Here is a 15,229-nt window from a genome sequence, read left to right as displayed (position 1 = left end):
ATTCAAATGATCGTCTTTAAACACCCTCTTGTGCATGAGTCATAGGTATGCAAGACGTCATTTTAGTATTCTTTCTTAATTCTTCATGGACGAACTAGAGTCTCTCACACAGACGTGCAAGGTTGAGTACACGTCATCAAATCCGATTGTTCCATTGGCTATCAATTTTTGATGAATCTATAAAAGGTTCCAAACTCATTTCCAAATAGAACTCACCCATTTGTGTAGCTATTGCAGTTTTAAATTGGCTACAACAGATGAAATCCATCGGACTTATCCTTCTGATTCCACAGCCCAAGATTGTCATTTACCATAAAAATTCGGTTTGTCTCAATAAAGCGCAGTTGTCCCATTCTTCTCTTGTAGTTTACCAGAAACAAGTTTGACAAAAGCACTTCAAAAGCAAGAGTATAGCCATGTGCAATGATTTATTTCGTCTAGTACATAGTGGCATCTTACATGAGAGAAGCTGGAGTGCTGAAGAGTTAGCGTTCATTTTAGCTTTCATATCATACATTTTAATGATTTGATTTAATTTAAAATGTAAATGCCTCCATCCATGAAATAACTAAATTGATTGTCCTTCAGGAAAAAATAGCGCTTTCCTTCAAGTAGATATTCAATCGTATTTGTAATCTTTTTTATACAATGGATCAATCTTAAATGTGTTTGGAAACTTTCTAATTCTTGTGATCGTTTACTTTGCAAAGTAAATGATCTTGCCAAACTTCGGCGTCTCTGTATTCAGTGTCTCTATGACGCACACATTGGCCACAATACCAAAATGAAAACGCAATGACGAACTCAAACTGAAGAGTGCCTGATAAGCGCTCAAAATGAATTTAATATCGTGATCTTTGCATCAACTTTGAATATGATATATGATACTCTTACGCTCCCATCTGAAATGCGGCAGCTATTTTTGTCAAGTGACAACTTTCTCCACCAAAATCCTGGCAACTATGGAACTTCCAGCTACTCCTTCGGACAGTTCTTGTCCTCCGTCCAATCCATTGAGTCAGTCAGCGTTGTTTCTCTCTTGGAAGCGCCCGAAGCCCAGTAACGTACCTTTCTTCCATGGTTGCAACAGTTGTCAAAAGTGTCTTTGAGGTGCGGACTCTGGTGTGGACCAACTAGTGCTAGTTGCTGGGTGATTGTTAGATGTACGTATAAGAAAGAAATTTTCAACCCTACACGGTTTTTAACCCCATACCCAGCCATGTCACGGGCTGAAGACGCGGATTCTCGCTTTAAAGCGGATCTAGAGCGAGCCATGGCCTTGTCCCTTGAGTCGGCGGTTTTGGAGACCGCGGCACGAGCAAAACGGCAAGGGCGAGATTTTCCCGCCCTCAGTCGCCCTCTGGCCTCGACCATTCGAATGGGACCTCGACGAGCCTCCACACCGGGTAAGGAGAGAAAAGTTCAATTTTGTATATATTTTGTGTATGTATTTGTATAGGGATCGTTGGAACTGGAGATCACTACTAGAGGGAGCTAGTCATGTTTGGTTTATTGACAATGCCTGATTTATGCAAGGAGTAAACAATGAAGTGCACACTGACTCCATGGAAGGATTATGCGGGAACTATTCGAGGAGGAAATCGCCGATTAGAGCTAAAATGATCTCTGATCAGCTAGATGTAGAAAATGTCTTCGGTAGTGCTAGAGACAGAAAAGATATCAGAAAGGAGGATAGCAGCGTTTGGAGAAGGTTCAGGAAGCCGTATAAGATGAGTCACACAGTGGCAGATATTGAAACGTTATCACTTATCAATGTTTGTTGCCAGGGATCAGGTTTCGATTTCGAATGAAAGTGTGAGAAAGACGTTGAAAGGGTTGGAAAAATGATGCCAAAACCTCCTTTTGTTTATTTCACGAGCGGCGTCGGTCCTAAAGCGCCCTCTAGTGGCTTCTAGTGATACTAGGAATGATGCCCTTGCTACAGAGTTTTGAGGACCATGCTCAGCTATGATCAAGGTCGATCTCCTTTATTGTCATCTATTCATTTTCACTTAGCAGTTTTTCCGTTGTCATACCAAGGTTTGCCGCATGTGGCCCGCATAGGTGTCTCTTAATCTGTTTTGAAGTTATATTATACGACGAAAAGTCCCGGAAACACAAGATTTAAGTGAACAAATTAAGCACACCCTGGAATCTTTGACAAAGTAAATTATTCCTTGCACATAAAGAGTGAAATTGGAGCCTCCTTAATCATGAAAACGGAGCGTAGAAGAGAGTCCACCGACGATCTATAACGACATTTGCTTCTCCCGTGAATTTGATATCGCCCCTCACGTACAAAATCTCGTTTTTAACCCCCTTAGTTTGCCTCAAGTTTCTGCCCCTAATATCATAAGTTAAAACTTGAGGATTTTCAATCAGTCTTGTTGTGTATTAACACCTTTAAGTCATCTGTTGGGTGGATCGCACCAGGATATCCGAAATATGAACACTCTTGGGCGCCGTCAAGATGAACTTGACCTGTTCGGCGATGTTTTCAGCGTGCAAAGGCTCGCTAGTAGCGCTCAACATCTTATCCGCTTTTCCCGGATGGTCCTTGTACATTTGCGGGATGAACTCGGTATCGATCAAGCCCGGACTGATTTGAGCCACACGGATGTTGCTGTCTCCTTGGGCTCGGACCTTTTAGGGAATGAATCAAAAATGATAATTTTATTAGTCCAAGACCCGAGGTCCTTCTTGCTCACCTCTTGTCGCCAGCCTTCGAGTAAAGCAGTCACGGCGTATTTGGTGGCCGCGTAGAAGTGAATAGCCGGATTGGACAATACGCGATGACCGGAAAGGCTGTTCAGGAAGATCACTTGCCCATCGTCAATTTTGTGCTGAGGACCAATGGAATGTTGTTAGATATGGTTTGGCATGAGAATCAGAGTCTGGATGGACTCACCTTGAACATCGACTTCAAAGCGAGTTGAGTGCAGAGACAAAGAGCAAGGACATTGAGGTCCATCATTTTTTTCCAATTCGCGAAATGGCCTGAAATTTAGTCGCCAGTCACTTCATTTCTTTCTGTTCTCAATTATTTGAAGAAGACCCAGGATTGAAGATATGATCCAAGCTATAACGTATGACCCCTGTTTCATATTAAATGCTCCACTCACCGTCCAGTAGACCTTCCGGGGTGCTCATGCCCGCATTGGCCAAGAGGAAATCCACGCGGCCTAGATTGGGGTCGGATTCGATCCATTTAAACATGGCTTCTACTTCGTCCTCTTTCTCCAGGTCACACTGAAGTTTTTAAACCAATTATATTTCAAAAAAGCTGTAATAAGGCATGATTTTTTCTTCCCTACAAAATGTATGTTAGTACTTGGGCTTTCCAAGCACATTTGATAATGTTCAAAATCCAAGAAATGGCCTGAAAATGAAATTGTCTAAGCTTTGATAAGCTTCGCATAATTTTGTGTTTGGTGACATTGGTTCGAATTGTCGCATTCCAAATGGAAATCAAATAGATGATTATTTTACTTGACTTCATCTTAGTTAGCTACCGGTAACGGCAAATCATCTGTTGGTCAGTTGCTTTTGTTAATGTTACCTTGTAAGCATGTAAGTTGGGACACTCGGCCTTGAGGGCCTCGATTTTCTCCACTCGTCGAGCACATCCCACCACTTTCATACCATTTTGACTCAAAAGCTTGCACACGGCGGCTCCCACGCCCGCACTGGCTCCCGTAATCACGGCCACACGTCCTTGCCAACGGTCCATTTTCAGCCTTCTGAGAAGCTATCAAAGACTGTTTTTTTTTTTCAAACTTTGAAGCCACTGACCGGTAACGCGACAATGTGGTGGCATTGACTGCTTATCAGCAAACCCGATGTACACTATGGCACTGTTTGCACTTTGATCCCAAAGTCTCTTCTGCTCGCTCATGGTAGTGAGGCACATCTATGCAATAATCAATGTGATATGTCCCACTTCATTGACCAAGGTGTTGAACGTGGGGTTTTATTATTACGCCAAAGAGACTCGAGTGTTACACTTCCATCATCTTTTGAGACGTTGAGCATCTCCTTTTTTTCAACTTTTTGTCATTCAATATTGATGGTGCCCGGAGTTACCTCCCCTGTAGGAGTTAATAGAGACTGTGAAGACTCAAACTAAAAGTAGTAATCCATCACAGATTTGATTTTAGGACATGAAATCCAAATTAGATCCCCATTCAACACCAGTTGTTCACATGGTTCCCATTTTTTGTCACAATCAAGTACTTTACCCACTTCCTGTCAGACTTCATTCGTGAACTCACATTGTATTGACGCTTTTTTGCACTTTTTAAAACAATGTTGACCTGATTATCTTGCTGATTTCATCATACATTGAAGGTATGAGAGGGCTTTTGTAGTTGGAGAAGCTAGAAAAGTTGAGATTGTACAATATTCAAACAAGGTACAGGAAGTGTCTGATATTGAACGTTTGCTAAAGCATTCATGAGCTTTGCCCCAGCCCAGGTTTGAGGGTCAAGTGCTGTGACGATAGAGACTTCATGTGCGTTTTACAAGTACTTTCAAGCCCTTGTGAAGCCAGGCTAGTTGGGAACAATGAAGCCCCCCTTTCTTTTTTTTCTTGGACTCATTCATTGTTTAATTTGCTTCCCCCAATTACTCGTAGGAAATACAGGGTGGCCCATTTGAAATGTGATATCACTAGTTGAATGTTTTATCACTTTAACCATTTTAGTTTCTTCTTTTACTTCTTTATCCATATTTGTGTAAGTTGTTTAAATACACAATTATATTATTTTACAAGTTGGCATGACTGAGAATCCCAATAAAAATAAAATAATTGATTTATTATTTGATAAAATAGTACTATAGCTTAAAAAATATCTCATGAAACAGTAACAAACTTGGAGCAATATAGAACTGACTATCTCCAACATTGCAACAAGATGTTGTTCTAAAAGGGCCCCTTTTTGCTGTAAATTTGTTGATGATCTCAATTTGAAACAAGGACAGCTGGTATGCTCTTCTCTGAGATATCGGATCATGCTTTCTCTATGGCTGGCACTTGGTCAACCTGGCCCTGGTTGGTTGACTTTTCCTGATTGTGGAGAGAAGGGTCATGCTGAAAATTTGATATTGGTCATAGAGAGCATAAATTAGAAATAACAAAATGAGGGTATCCTATGGCCAAAGACATTTAATATGGGCTACCCTGTAAGCAGGCATTGATCCAGGAGCATCTTTTAACGCCACATTGGACAAGTTTTTAAACAACAGTTCAGATCGACACTTATTTACCATATGATCAAGGGCCAGGAAGATCCGCTAAATTTAACTAGTTGGTGGATCAGATATTATAAAACATAAAGTTAAGAAAAATAACAAAGATTTACTGATAGAAATTTCATTCCCAATGGCAGTAGTAAGGTCCGCAAAGCAAACTAATTTTAATCATACTGAGTTTTGACTAATTGTTTGAAAAATAAAGTCAAGAGCCCATTTTCTGGGCTCATTTCAGCACTGATATGATGAGAATCTTCATGAGTAGTACAGTACATTAGACTTACTGGAAAGCCAAGTTTTGTGCAAGACACTTTCATGTCGGGCTGTACTCTCTCCTTGGAGCTCCTCTCATGGTACAATAGAATGAAATTGGACGGAGACTCGTGCTGGTTACCTTGGCAACTCGACGAATTCCTTGACCACAACACTTTAACGTCGACCTTGGACGCAAGGGATTTTTAAAACCACATAAGATCAATTCATTTTTTTCCAAATGTATACTGCATGGTATTCAAAATATGTTCAAAGAGCAGCGCCGCAAACGTGTTTGAGCGGCTTCTATTTCATAGCTAGATGATGTAGTCTGTAACTCAATCTAGAAGCTGATAGGCATTTTGCGATTCCAGTCTTCTCTTCGACCGTTGAGGACCTTTGACCTACATATTTTACACGCTCGTTTTTTGCGACTATTAACAGTTTCCTTGATTATCGGATCCAAGTGCTTCTTATGCTTTGACTTACACATGTCAAGCATGGTTTTTGGCTCGCTTTGTCCTGAAGATTGAAAGAGTGTCTCGCTCAGAAGAGCACGCACATACTATCATAGGATTTGAGGCAACAACTGTGACACTATTTGTGTGTCGTCATCATCCGTTTTTCCCAACTATTTCATGTCTTTGTCTGTCTGCACTGCACAGTAAGAATTGACCCTGTAACGGCTGAAGAACACACCGATAGTGTGTATGCCACTCCCTGACTGACAGCTTTGATTTCGAAAAGCAAGTACTCGTCGGGTTCAGAGTACTTGCTTGATAAGGCCGTCGATCGTTTTTTATACAGTTCATAGATTATGTTGTCAGTGAAGCTATGTGTTGCAGTCATTCATGAGCACATTTGTGCTGCTTTGAATGAAAATGTGGTCACATGGTAGACATTCAGTGCATTTATGTGGTTCGAATACCAGAGAGAGTTAGTTTAAATAAGAACAACAAGAGACAAATTCGATGTGCAGAGGCTTAAAAGAGTTGGCAGGTTCATTCTTGTGTGCTTCGCGCGAAAGATAAGACTTCTTCCTTCAGTTAAAAAGGTCCATTCAAGCCCTTCTTAGTCTGATTAGAGAATGTATTGTAGATCCCCATGACATTCTAGTGCACTTTTCGGATCTCCAATTTGCAGAGACCATGGCGTATCATCGTCAAGATTCGTCCGGTCCACCGAGATTGGCATCAAACTACAGTGGCCTAGCATTTCCGTCTCTAAGTGAGAATCCGGGCTCTACGGCGGAAGCCTCCACAACCCGTCCTCGCCCTTCCCACAGAGGGGGTAGAAATGCTTCAAGTATGTTACTACCCTCGCCAAGTCGACGACAAAGTGCACCCCACGAAGTGAGAAGCTCCACCCCAATCAGGGAAGGATCAGCACCTCCAGAGAGTAAGTGGAAAGATCTGCAAGGTGATCCAATACCTCCTCCAACCCTTGAGAGAAAGCAACGTGTCTTCTGTCTCATTTCCAGGTCTTTCCAGTCGCTCAACATGGGGTGAAGATCGGACGACCCATCAGACTCAAGACTCGAAGAATAACAATCTCATCGATTTTTCCGGAGGCTTTTCCAAGGTGACCAAGAATGGTCTCCTCCAGTTGTATGACCCCAATCATAATCATCCACAAGTGCCAGCTCTGGTGAATGCGCCTTTGGTGCCAACCAGATTCGACAGCCTGTCATCCGCAGTGCCTTCCCATTTAGCCATTCAATACTCAGGACCCAATTCCATGCCCCCGGGAGGGAATTTCAATTGTCCGTCCAATTTAACCGTTCAACCCGCATCGTTGAATGGCGCCCAAGGTTGGTTGATTAGTCAGCGTCTTTTTCCGACATTTTTGAGATAAATTGTGGTTTGATATATGCAGGTCTGAGCAAGTCGATAAGTTGGAGTGAGGGCAACCCATTGAGCCAACAAACCGCCAGACCTGGAGGATCTTTCCCAATGCCGATAAAGCGTGAATCGTTCTCGGACTACACTCTGAAGAATAAGGCCTCTGATAGCCTGATTGACTTTGGTCAACTCCATTTGACTTCTCAGATGAGAGAACAAGAGAAGCAATTGACCCGAGTGAGTGTGGTAAATTTCTTTGATCCTCTTCTAGCCGGAGAAAACGAGGTGGAAGTGACGAAAGAGACCTTCCTTGAAGACGAAGGGGATGCACACGATCCTTTGGGAGTTGGGTAAGGCTCTCCCGTTGAAGATGTATTTGATGGGGGATATTCATTCTAAACGATCGTTGGGCTTTCAGGAATCGCTTCTCAGAAGTGGAAAGTAGCTTCCTAAACCCATTCGAGTATATGAGTAATCGATCCGAGCAATCGTTCTTGGGCCGCTCCACAGACTTGGATCCATTCGAGCAATCCAATACTAACGACAAGACCGACTCCGGACATAATCTCTCCGAGGTAAGGCTAGCGAATAATTATTTTAATTGATTTCCGACCTATTTCGAAGCGATTGCGAAAATTGGAAACCTATCAGAATGTACGGACATACATGAGCAAGTTTCCTTTTATTCTGGTTTTTCTTTAGTCACAATTATGAAACTTACTTGTTCAACATTATTCTTTTTTCTGTGGTTTTGCTGGTTCCGTGCTTCGGGTTTAGATATTTTGCTCTCTAGTTATTCTAAAAGTGTGACATGAAGATTAGGAATACATTGATGATTGATAAGGGAGAGTCGTTAATTGAGTCATCTAATGTTGTCTTTAGTGCCTGAGAGTAATCAATAATCAAGCAAAAATGTCATACTCAAGACAAGGTTTCTTCTTCCACAGACCATAAGTGAGTCATCACGAGCCCCGACCAAAGTGAAATCGACCATTGAGATCCTCCCTGGGCTTCATAAGGAGAAAGATGTCACCATGGACAAGGAAATCGTGGCCTTTGCCCAAATGGTCAAGGACGTCCGTTCTAAGTTCAAGTTCGACGAGAAGGAAACCAATCCAGGAATCGTGAATTGTCCCAAGATCGTAAGCCCTTATCCATTGGACACTTGCGTCAAGATCGTGGTCCATTGGAGCTCGGGTTTAAACCGGAAACACACCAATTTTACCAGTCTTGGTATGCGAATCGAAAATGGAAACCAATCTCGATCTGAGCGTCATTTTTTCATCTTATGTTTTAGTGACCAACAAGGTGGAGATGCTCATAGGAAAAGCTGTGGTGGACTTGATCAACTCGGAAGGCTTGGACACGAGGGATTTCTCCTTCCAAGTCATGGGCTCGATTGAGGTCTTGGATCCGAATGCCTGTCTCAAGGACTTTGAACATGTCCATCAATGCTACAAATTCGACCGAGATGTCGAGTTCGAGCTCATCCATCGCAAGGATATGATCTTGCCCTATCTTCGTACCGTAAGTTTTGGGATAAGAATATCCTGAAAATGTGGATTATATATTCCGACACTTTTTATTCAATTGTGTTGCCATGTGTCAATGGTTTTTTCTTGCAAAAAACTGGAAATTAGCTTTGCAGTTGACATCGACAACCTTAGTCATTGAACCGGCATTGTCCACCGACTGAAAGCTAAAATTGAGGTACATGCTCCTTTTAGGCTGAAGACGACAAGCGAGCCTTAAACATTCGCATAGAGGACATCTCTCCTAAAGATCAAACGAAAACCCTATCCTACGATGACCTCCACATCGTCCTAGGTCAGTTCAAATATCCGGTTCAAATATCAGATATCAGACCTCCTTACCACCTTCCGATGAACAAAACTTTGCTTCTAGATAACCTCCGTCAAGAGACCGAGACTATGAAGAAGGGCGTGGAATCGCTCAAATCCGGGAGCCAAGTCCGAGCCATCGAGGGTCTGTGTCCGCAGAAAGTGAGCCAGTCCGTCAAATTAGTGTGCGCCAAGTTGGGCTTGATCGAGACCTTGGACGTGTCCAAGGCCATGGATTCGTTGTTGGCGGACTGCATCGAGTTCGACCAATCCCCCGATAGCTTGGCGTTTTCCCGCCAAAGTGCTCGCCATAATTCCAGTAACAAGCATGTGAACGAAGTCATCAATTATGCGCATGTGGAGGACGAATCCATAAGCAAGAAAGCCGAAAGAATCCTCGAAGGATTGGACCAGCTCACTCATGCGGTTCAGCAGAGTTTGGTGACCTATTCGAAATCGTTCCGAGTGAACTTCTCGTTCAGTTATGAGGAGGATCAAGCCGAGATTCCGATTTTGAGTGAGGTCGTGGAGGATTCTTTCTTCTTTCATGTGGATGCCGTCCATCGATTGGATTCATCTTGGTTTTACGACGACTATTCACTCCGGGTGGATTTGTACCATGGCTTCACTTGCATCATGCACCCTCTCTATTCTCCGTTCAGAGGGTTGAGTGAAAGCTTCTATCCTTGGATCAAGCTCGATCACACGTAAGAGAAGAATACCTGAGTTCGTCAACATTGTAGACTCAGAAAAATAGTAATGGAATTATTAAATTTTAATTTTTAACATTTTGCCACTCTGGGTCATTTGTAATTGTCCATTGTTTTTTATCCAAAGATTTAATCGTTAATTTGGCAAAAGTTGGAAAAAGAACCTGAATGCTTAAAAATGTCCCTAAATGGAAAAATATTTAAAGCAGATATTTATTAATGTAGTCAATTCAATTTCTTTCTGAGCCTCTACTCATAACTCGCTTACTTAATCTGTTTTACGTGGGGAATTGCACCGTGCAGACTTTTTTCATTGTACATAACTCTTGGACTCGCCCTTGATTGAGCTGAAAATTGGATTCTGTTTTAACTAAGACTAATTCATTTAACACTAAATGATAAAAGCAGAGAGAAAGCAATCACTTTCTTTAAGTTTTCAAATTACTTATGATTTATCAACCTTTATAATCTCCCTGCAATTTGAACATCATTTTGCCTTTCAAGTACTACACACCCACCTTGCACAATTGATTTATTCATTGCAGTATGGACTTACAAAAGGCCATCGCCTTGATCCCGAGGGAAGCGCGTCTGGTATTCACCCTAACTGGAAGAAGGGTTATTCATAAAGGCGAGGAGGCTAAAACCATCAAGAAGGAGTTGGGCTGGGCCTCACTTCAATTGTTCAGCTTTGACCGGTAAGGCATTAATCATGCCATTAGAAGCCCAATCCAGACTCAAATCGTTTTTCCTTTTGTTCCAGTCATTTGGTCAGCGGGTCTTATTTCTTGACCCTTTGGTCCCCAGAGGCCCAGAAGCGATTAGGGCCAGCTCCAGATTCGGGAAGTCATCCCAATGCCGACACTTGTCCTCTATTGAGCATCAAAATTCCCGAATGGGAGCGACCCGTCGTATTCCCGGATATGATCCCGCTCGACATCACCATCATGAATAAAGCATGGTGCTTTGAGGGTAAACTTTTCTTCATCACCATCAAATGCTCCTTTGGACAGTCTAATATTCAATATTGGTTTATTGCAGATCTACCGTGGGAGACCCAAAAAAATCTGGAGGAAATTTGTGATCTGGACATTTTGAGCTTCATGAAGGACTCAAAAGGCTACCAAGAAAGACTCTGGGAAAAGCGATATTATCTCCAAAGTATACCCTGAGCTCTACCCAAAGTACTCCTCTCTGCCAGATCTTGGGACCTAGACACCCTACCAGAGCTTTATGCTTTTTTACAAATGTGGAAGAGACCCGAACCCATGGACATTCTCCAACTGTTCCTCCCCATGTGCGTCTCAAAGCTTTTCTCTCCTGTCCCCAAAGATAACAAAAGTGGTTCCTTCTTACAGTTTCCCGGACGACCGAGTTCGGAGGTGTGCCATTGAGTGGATGGCCGAGATGACGAACGACGAAATCATCGACTACTTGCCTCAATTGCTCGAAGCCTTGAAGCATGAGACCTGGTCCAATTCACCCTTAGCCTGTCTGCTTCTCGAAAGGTCATTGACCTCGCCCAGAATCGCGCATTACCTCTACTGGTACCTGACCCAGAGCCTCCCCGGAAACACGCCCCAAAATACGAGTGAGGAACGCATCTGTGAAGTCCGTGTGGCTCGATATCGACGCCGACTTCAGATGCTCATGCGGGCCTTACTCGTCACTGTTGGTGAAGCCATGGAGAACTCGTTCCACAAGCAGACCAATCTCCTTTTGTTGGTGAATGATGCGGCCAAAGAGGTCAAGAAGGCCAAGGATGCAAGTAAAATGATGGTGTTGAGGAAGCATATGGAGATTGTCAACCAACATCTCCGATCCACCCAAACGGCCTTGCCGCTCTCACCGGGTCGAATCGCCTGTGGAGTGGATGTGAATCAGTGCGACTATTTCAAGTCCAATACGGTGCCTCTGAAGATCATGTTCGAAACCCGAGACAATTTTGTGCCGCATGGTGGCCACAGTGAGAGCCGAAGCAGTCCGGAAGGCTCTCCAGGGTTCGACCAAACAAGCTTTTCAACCCTGGAGAGCAGTTCGATTGCCCCGGTAATTTTCAAACGGGGCGATGATCTCCGCCAAGATTCGCTCGCCATGCAGCTGATCCGAGTCATGGAGAAGATCTGGTTGAGTGAAGACCAGAACCTGAAAATGGTCACTTTCTCGTGTGTGCCCACGGGAGACTGCGAGGGCATGATCGAGCTGGTTCGACAGGCCAAGACCTTGAGAGAGATACAGACCGCCCATGGGATGAACGTGCCACTACGTGTGCAATCCATTCAGGAATGGCTCCAGAAATACAATCAATCCCCGTTGGAATACGCGAGAGCAGTCAAAAATTTCACCGGTAAGATTATATGGGAAATGCTTAAATGTGACCATTTGGAGAATTAAGATATCGTTACATTATTTATTTCGAGTGCAACGGTTTTTCCGGGAAGATCGGAAATAAGAGTAGCACATTAATTTGATGGCCCGATGGAGAAGTGTAAAGCTTTGAGATTTCATGCTAGTGCACCCTCTGGTTCTACCATGAAGGAAGTGTCACCACACTTCTTACTGATGACAAAATGTTGGCACAAATTTTTTCGTTCGTATTTTTTTTTTGCATATTTGTGTCATTTACCATGTAATGTCATCTCTATCAAATGAATCTTGGACTTAAATGGTTTGAAATGGTTATTCAACGATTTCCTAACATGGCGAACAATTTTGTCAATAAAAATTTGGAAGCAATGGATGTGCTGAAATCATGGTAGTTCTTGCCGCGATTGTGGCGCAGCCTGACTAGCTCACACACCTGAAATCCGATTCGGTACTTTACACGCCTCTTATGCATGAGGCTTTTTCATTGAGTGAAAGTGGCGCCCTCTGCTTCGTCCAGGTGGGGACAAGCAAACACAGAAAAAAGCCTTTTCTAAGTCAGGCATCTAAGAGCGTATTCTTGTGCTTTTACGTTTGTTTGTCCGCAACGAGAGGATGCACACAAGAATGAAAAGGACTTGCAATTTCATACTACTTGTCAAGTACTTAAAGTAAGTACTCAACTTAAGTACTTAAACAAACAAACGAAGAGGTGTATCACTTCATTAGACCTTCACCAGAGGCTCCAAAGGTCGAGAAATTTCATCACTCTTGGCTCGGGAGGACAGTAAGCTAGGTCAAGAAGCAAACATGTATGCGTGAAATTGTGAGTTGAGTACATGATTGCTTCGTTTTCTAATGTGAAATTAACATCATTCTTATCCAGCCTGTTCGTCTTTTGATTCGAAAATTCAATGCAGTTAGCTTTTTTTACGGGTAGTGTAAGCGGAAATCAGAATGGATCGATAAATATTCGAAAGTTCATGATACAACATTCGTATTGGGCTAGAAACCAATTTTACGTTCTTAGTTGAGAGCTCGTGCTCTAAATACACTTTTGAATCTGGAAGCGTATGTGGAGGCATGTCATTTCACTTACCTCTACCTACCTGTCTTTGCACTATCTGCAACTCACCTCTTACCTTTTTTCATGTGCATTGAACCAATTCTAGTCATACTCATTGTGATATCACTTTCTAGTCAACTATTTTATTGCCTTTACCTTTTTGACATTCTTCTTGTTTTACCATTTTGTATAATGTATATGCATCAGATTTTATTTTATAGTTACTTTTACGCCATGACATGACCAAGAGTCGCAATAAAGATTATTATTAAAGATTATTATTATATACAGTAAGTGATACATGAATGTCAATTCAATTAGAGTCGCACATGGCGATATTTGGGGCCCATTCTGGGTTCAAGGGTTGCCATTCGAGGCAAATATCCACTAGAGCAGCAGGATTTGGGTATGGGGGAGACCTGGGATCGAAACCATGAACCCAAGATCAACTCGGTCACGCATTAGTCAAATGCGCCACAACCATCTCCTCCTGTTGAAATTTCATCTCGATTTGTTTTTCCAGAATCTTGTGCGGGTTATTGTATTGCTACATATATCTTGGGCGTGGGTGACCGACACAATGACAACATCATGATCAAAACCACGGGACATTTGTTTCACATCGACTTCGGAAAGTTTTTTGGAGAAGCCGAGTTGTTCATCAATTTCAAACGGGATCGCACTCCCTTCGTGCTCTCCCAAGATATGGCTTATGTGATCAACGGAGGCGAGGAGAAGCCAGCACAAATGTTCCAAGACTTCATGAACCTCTGTTGTAAGGGATTCAATATCTTGCGCAAGAACGGGAACCTGCTCGTGAATCTGGTCGCACTTGTAAGTATTTGTTTACAAGGGTGATGCAATTCATTTGGATGCCAAAGTAGCCTTGGGTCAGTTGAAGTTTTCAAGTTGACATTAACGAATTCTCCCTTTCCTATCGCCATCCACCAATCAAAGGGTTGCTATGTTAAAATTTTGCCATCAGCTAGTACCAAATTGTTCTCACTTGTTCTAACATTGGACTTGGACCGATGATGCATTTAAAAAAAAAGGAATGGATCTTTTCTAGATTTATGTGCTGAGAATGACATGAGACAAAAGAAAAAGTGGAGAGCGGTGCTTGCCTGCTTACCTGCATGCCATTGAAAAGCCTGTCTCTTTGGGTTCGACACACCGCGATACAACTAAATTTTCAATAATCCAGTGAAGTTGTGTTACAAAGCTCTAAAATATTAAAATATGTCATTTTTGTTGCAGTTTCTGTCACCGCACTAACATCTTAGGTCGAAATAAGAATGCTGCTCGCTTCAATAAGCCGACAAATTGCTATAAACTACAAATTAGATATATGCACTGTGAAGGTTGGCTAGGCATGTTGTCTATAGTTTTGCTTCATGGAATGAAGTCTGTCAAGGATAATAGTTGACAAGTAAAATGTTTATGAACAAGCAGGAGAGCACGCAACGCCATCTATCCTCTAGAATGCATATAGCTTATTGGGGATCTCTATTAATTAAATCTTAAGCATTTTTGTCCCAACTTGGCTCTGCAAGTTATTTCTTTTCATTTTTTGAGATAGAGTTAGTGTAAAGCTTTATTTGAAAACAAAAACAACATAATACTGATTTTTTTTTTAAACCTTTTATTGGAACATAACTTTTCTACAGCAATCTCAATGAATTCTTGTTTGATTGTAGATGACCTCGTCTGGAATTCGCGGAATTGGCTCAAATGCAGTGGAATTCGTTCGAAACGCATTGCTTCCTGATCTATCCAACAGTGAGGCCTCCCAACATTTCTCGAGGATGATTCAAGAGTCCCTGAACAATTGGTTCACCCAATGGAACTTCTTGTTTCATAATTTGGCCCAAAAGAACAGCGAAAAATCCGATGGATCTCTTTTGT

The 15,229-nt window shown here is 42.3% G+C and overlaps 2 protein-coding genes across 2 annotated transcripts in view; one reads left to right on the top strand and one right to left on the bottom strand.

The window, feature by feature from the left end:
- Positions 1 to 991: 991 nt before the first annotated feature.
- LOC131877969 (dehydrogenase/reductase SDR family member 11-like) lies at positions 992 to 4,191 on the bottom strand. Its single transcript, XM_059223827.1, has 5 exons — positions 3,560 to 4,191; positions 3,123 to 3,249; positions 2,909 to 2,997; positions 2,709 to 2,843; positions 992 to 2,643 (listed from the first exon to the last, which is right to left on the bottom strand). Exons 1-5 carry the CDS (start codon positions 3,728 to 3,730, stop codon positions 2,404 to 2,406), a joined length of 762 nt encoding a protein of 253 aa, XP_059079810.1. The 5' UTR covers positions 3,731 to 4,191; the 3' UTR covers positions 992 to 2,403.
- LOC131877974 (phosphatidylinositol 4-phosphate 3-kinase C2 domain-containing subunit alpha-like) overlaps positions 1,082 to 15,229 on the top strand; it is a 33,520-nt gene continuing 19,372 nt past the window's right edge. The window contains 15 exon segments of the mRNA XM_059223837.1: positions 1,082 to 1,406; positions 6,646 to 6,900; positions 6,983 to 7,312; positions 7,378 to 7,693; positions 7,762 to 7,918; positions 8,291 to 8,576; positions 8,641 to 8,870; positions 9,071 to 9,170; positions 9,249 to 9,891; positions 10,440 to 10,592; positions 10,658 to 10,866; positions 10,936 to 11,191; positions 11,253 to 12,241; positions 13,848 to 14,158; positions 15,022 to 15,108. Coding sequence (XP_059079820.1) covers positions 1,220 to 1,406; positions 6,646 to 6,900; positions 6,983 to 7,312; positions 7,378 to 7,693; positions 7,762 to 7,918; positions 8,291 to 8,576; positions 8,641 to 8,870; positions 9,071 to 9,170; positions 9,249 to 9,891; positions 10,440 to 10,592; positions 10,658 to 10,866; positions 10,936 to 11,191; positions 11,253 to 12,241; positions 13,848 to 14,158; positions 15,022 to 15,108 — 4,509 coding nt within the window. The 5' untranslated portion in view covers positions 1,082 to 1,219.

This window comes from Tigriopus californicus, chromosome 3, assembly GCF_007210705.1.
Source record: "Tigriopus californicus strain San Diego chromosome 3, Tcal_SD_v2.1, whole genome shotgun sequence".
Classification (NCBI taxonomy): Eukaryota; Metazoa; Arthropoda; class Copepoda; order Harpacticoida; family Harpacticidae; genus Tigriopus; species Tigriopus californicus.
The sequence above is the reverse complement of the archived record's forward strand: the minus strand, read 5'-3'. Positions and strand labels throughout refer to the sequence as shown.

What these genes read in the sequence shown, in the direction of transcription:
- LOC131877969 (XM_059223827.1), bottom strand. Translation starts at nt 3,730, where the DNA reads ATGGACCGTTGGCAAGGACGTGTGGCCGTGATTACGGGAGCCAGTGCG. An exon ending in CCAACTTACATGCTTACAAG is followed by an intron (nt 3,250 to 3,559) that starts GTAACATTAACA and finishes TAAAAACTTCAG; the next exon opens with TGTGACCTGGAGAAAGAGGA. An exon ending in TCGAAGGCTGGCGACAAGAG is followed by an intron (nt 2,644 to 2,708) that starts GTGAGCAAGAAG and finishes ATTCCCTAAAAG; the next exon opens with GTCCGAGCCCAAGGAGACAG.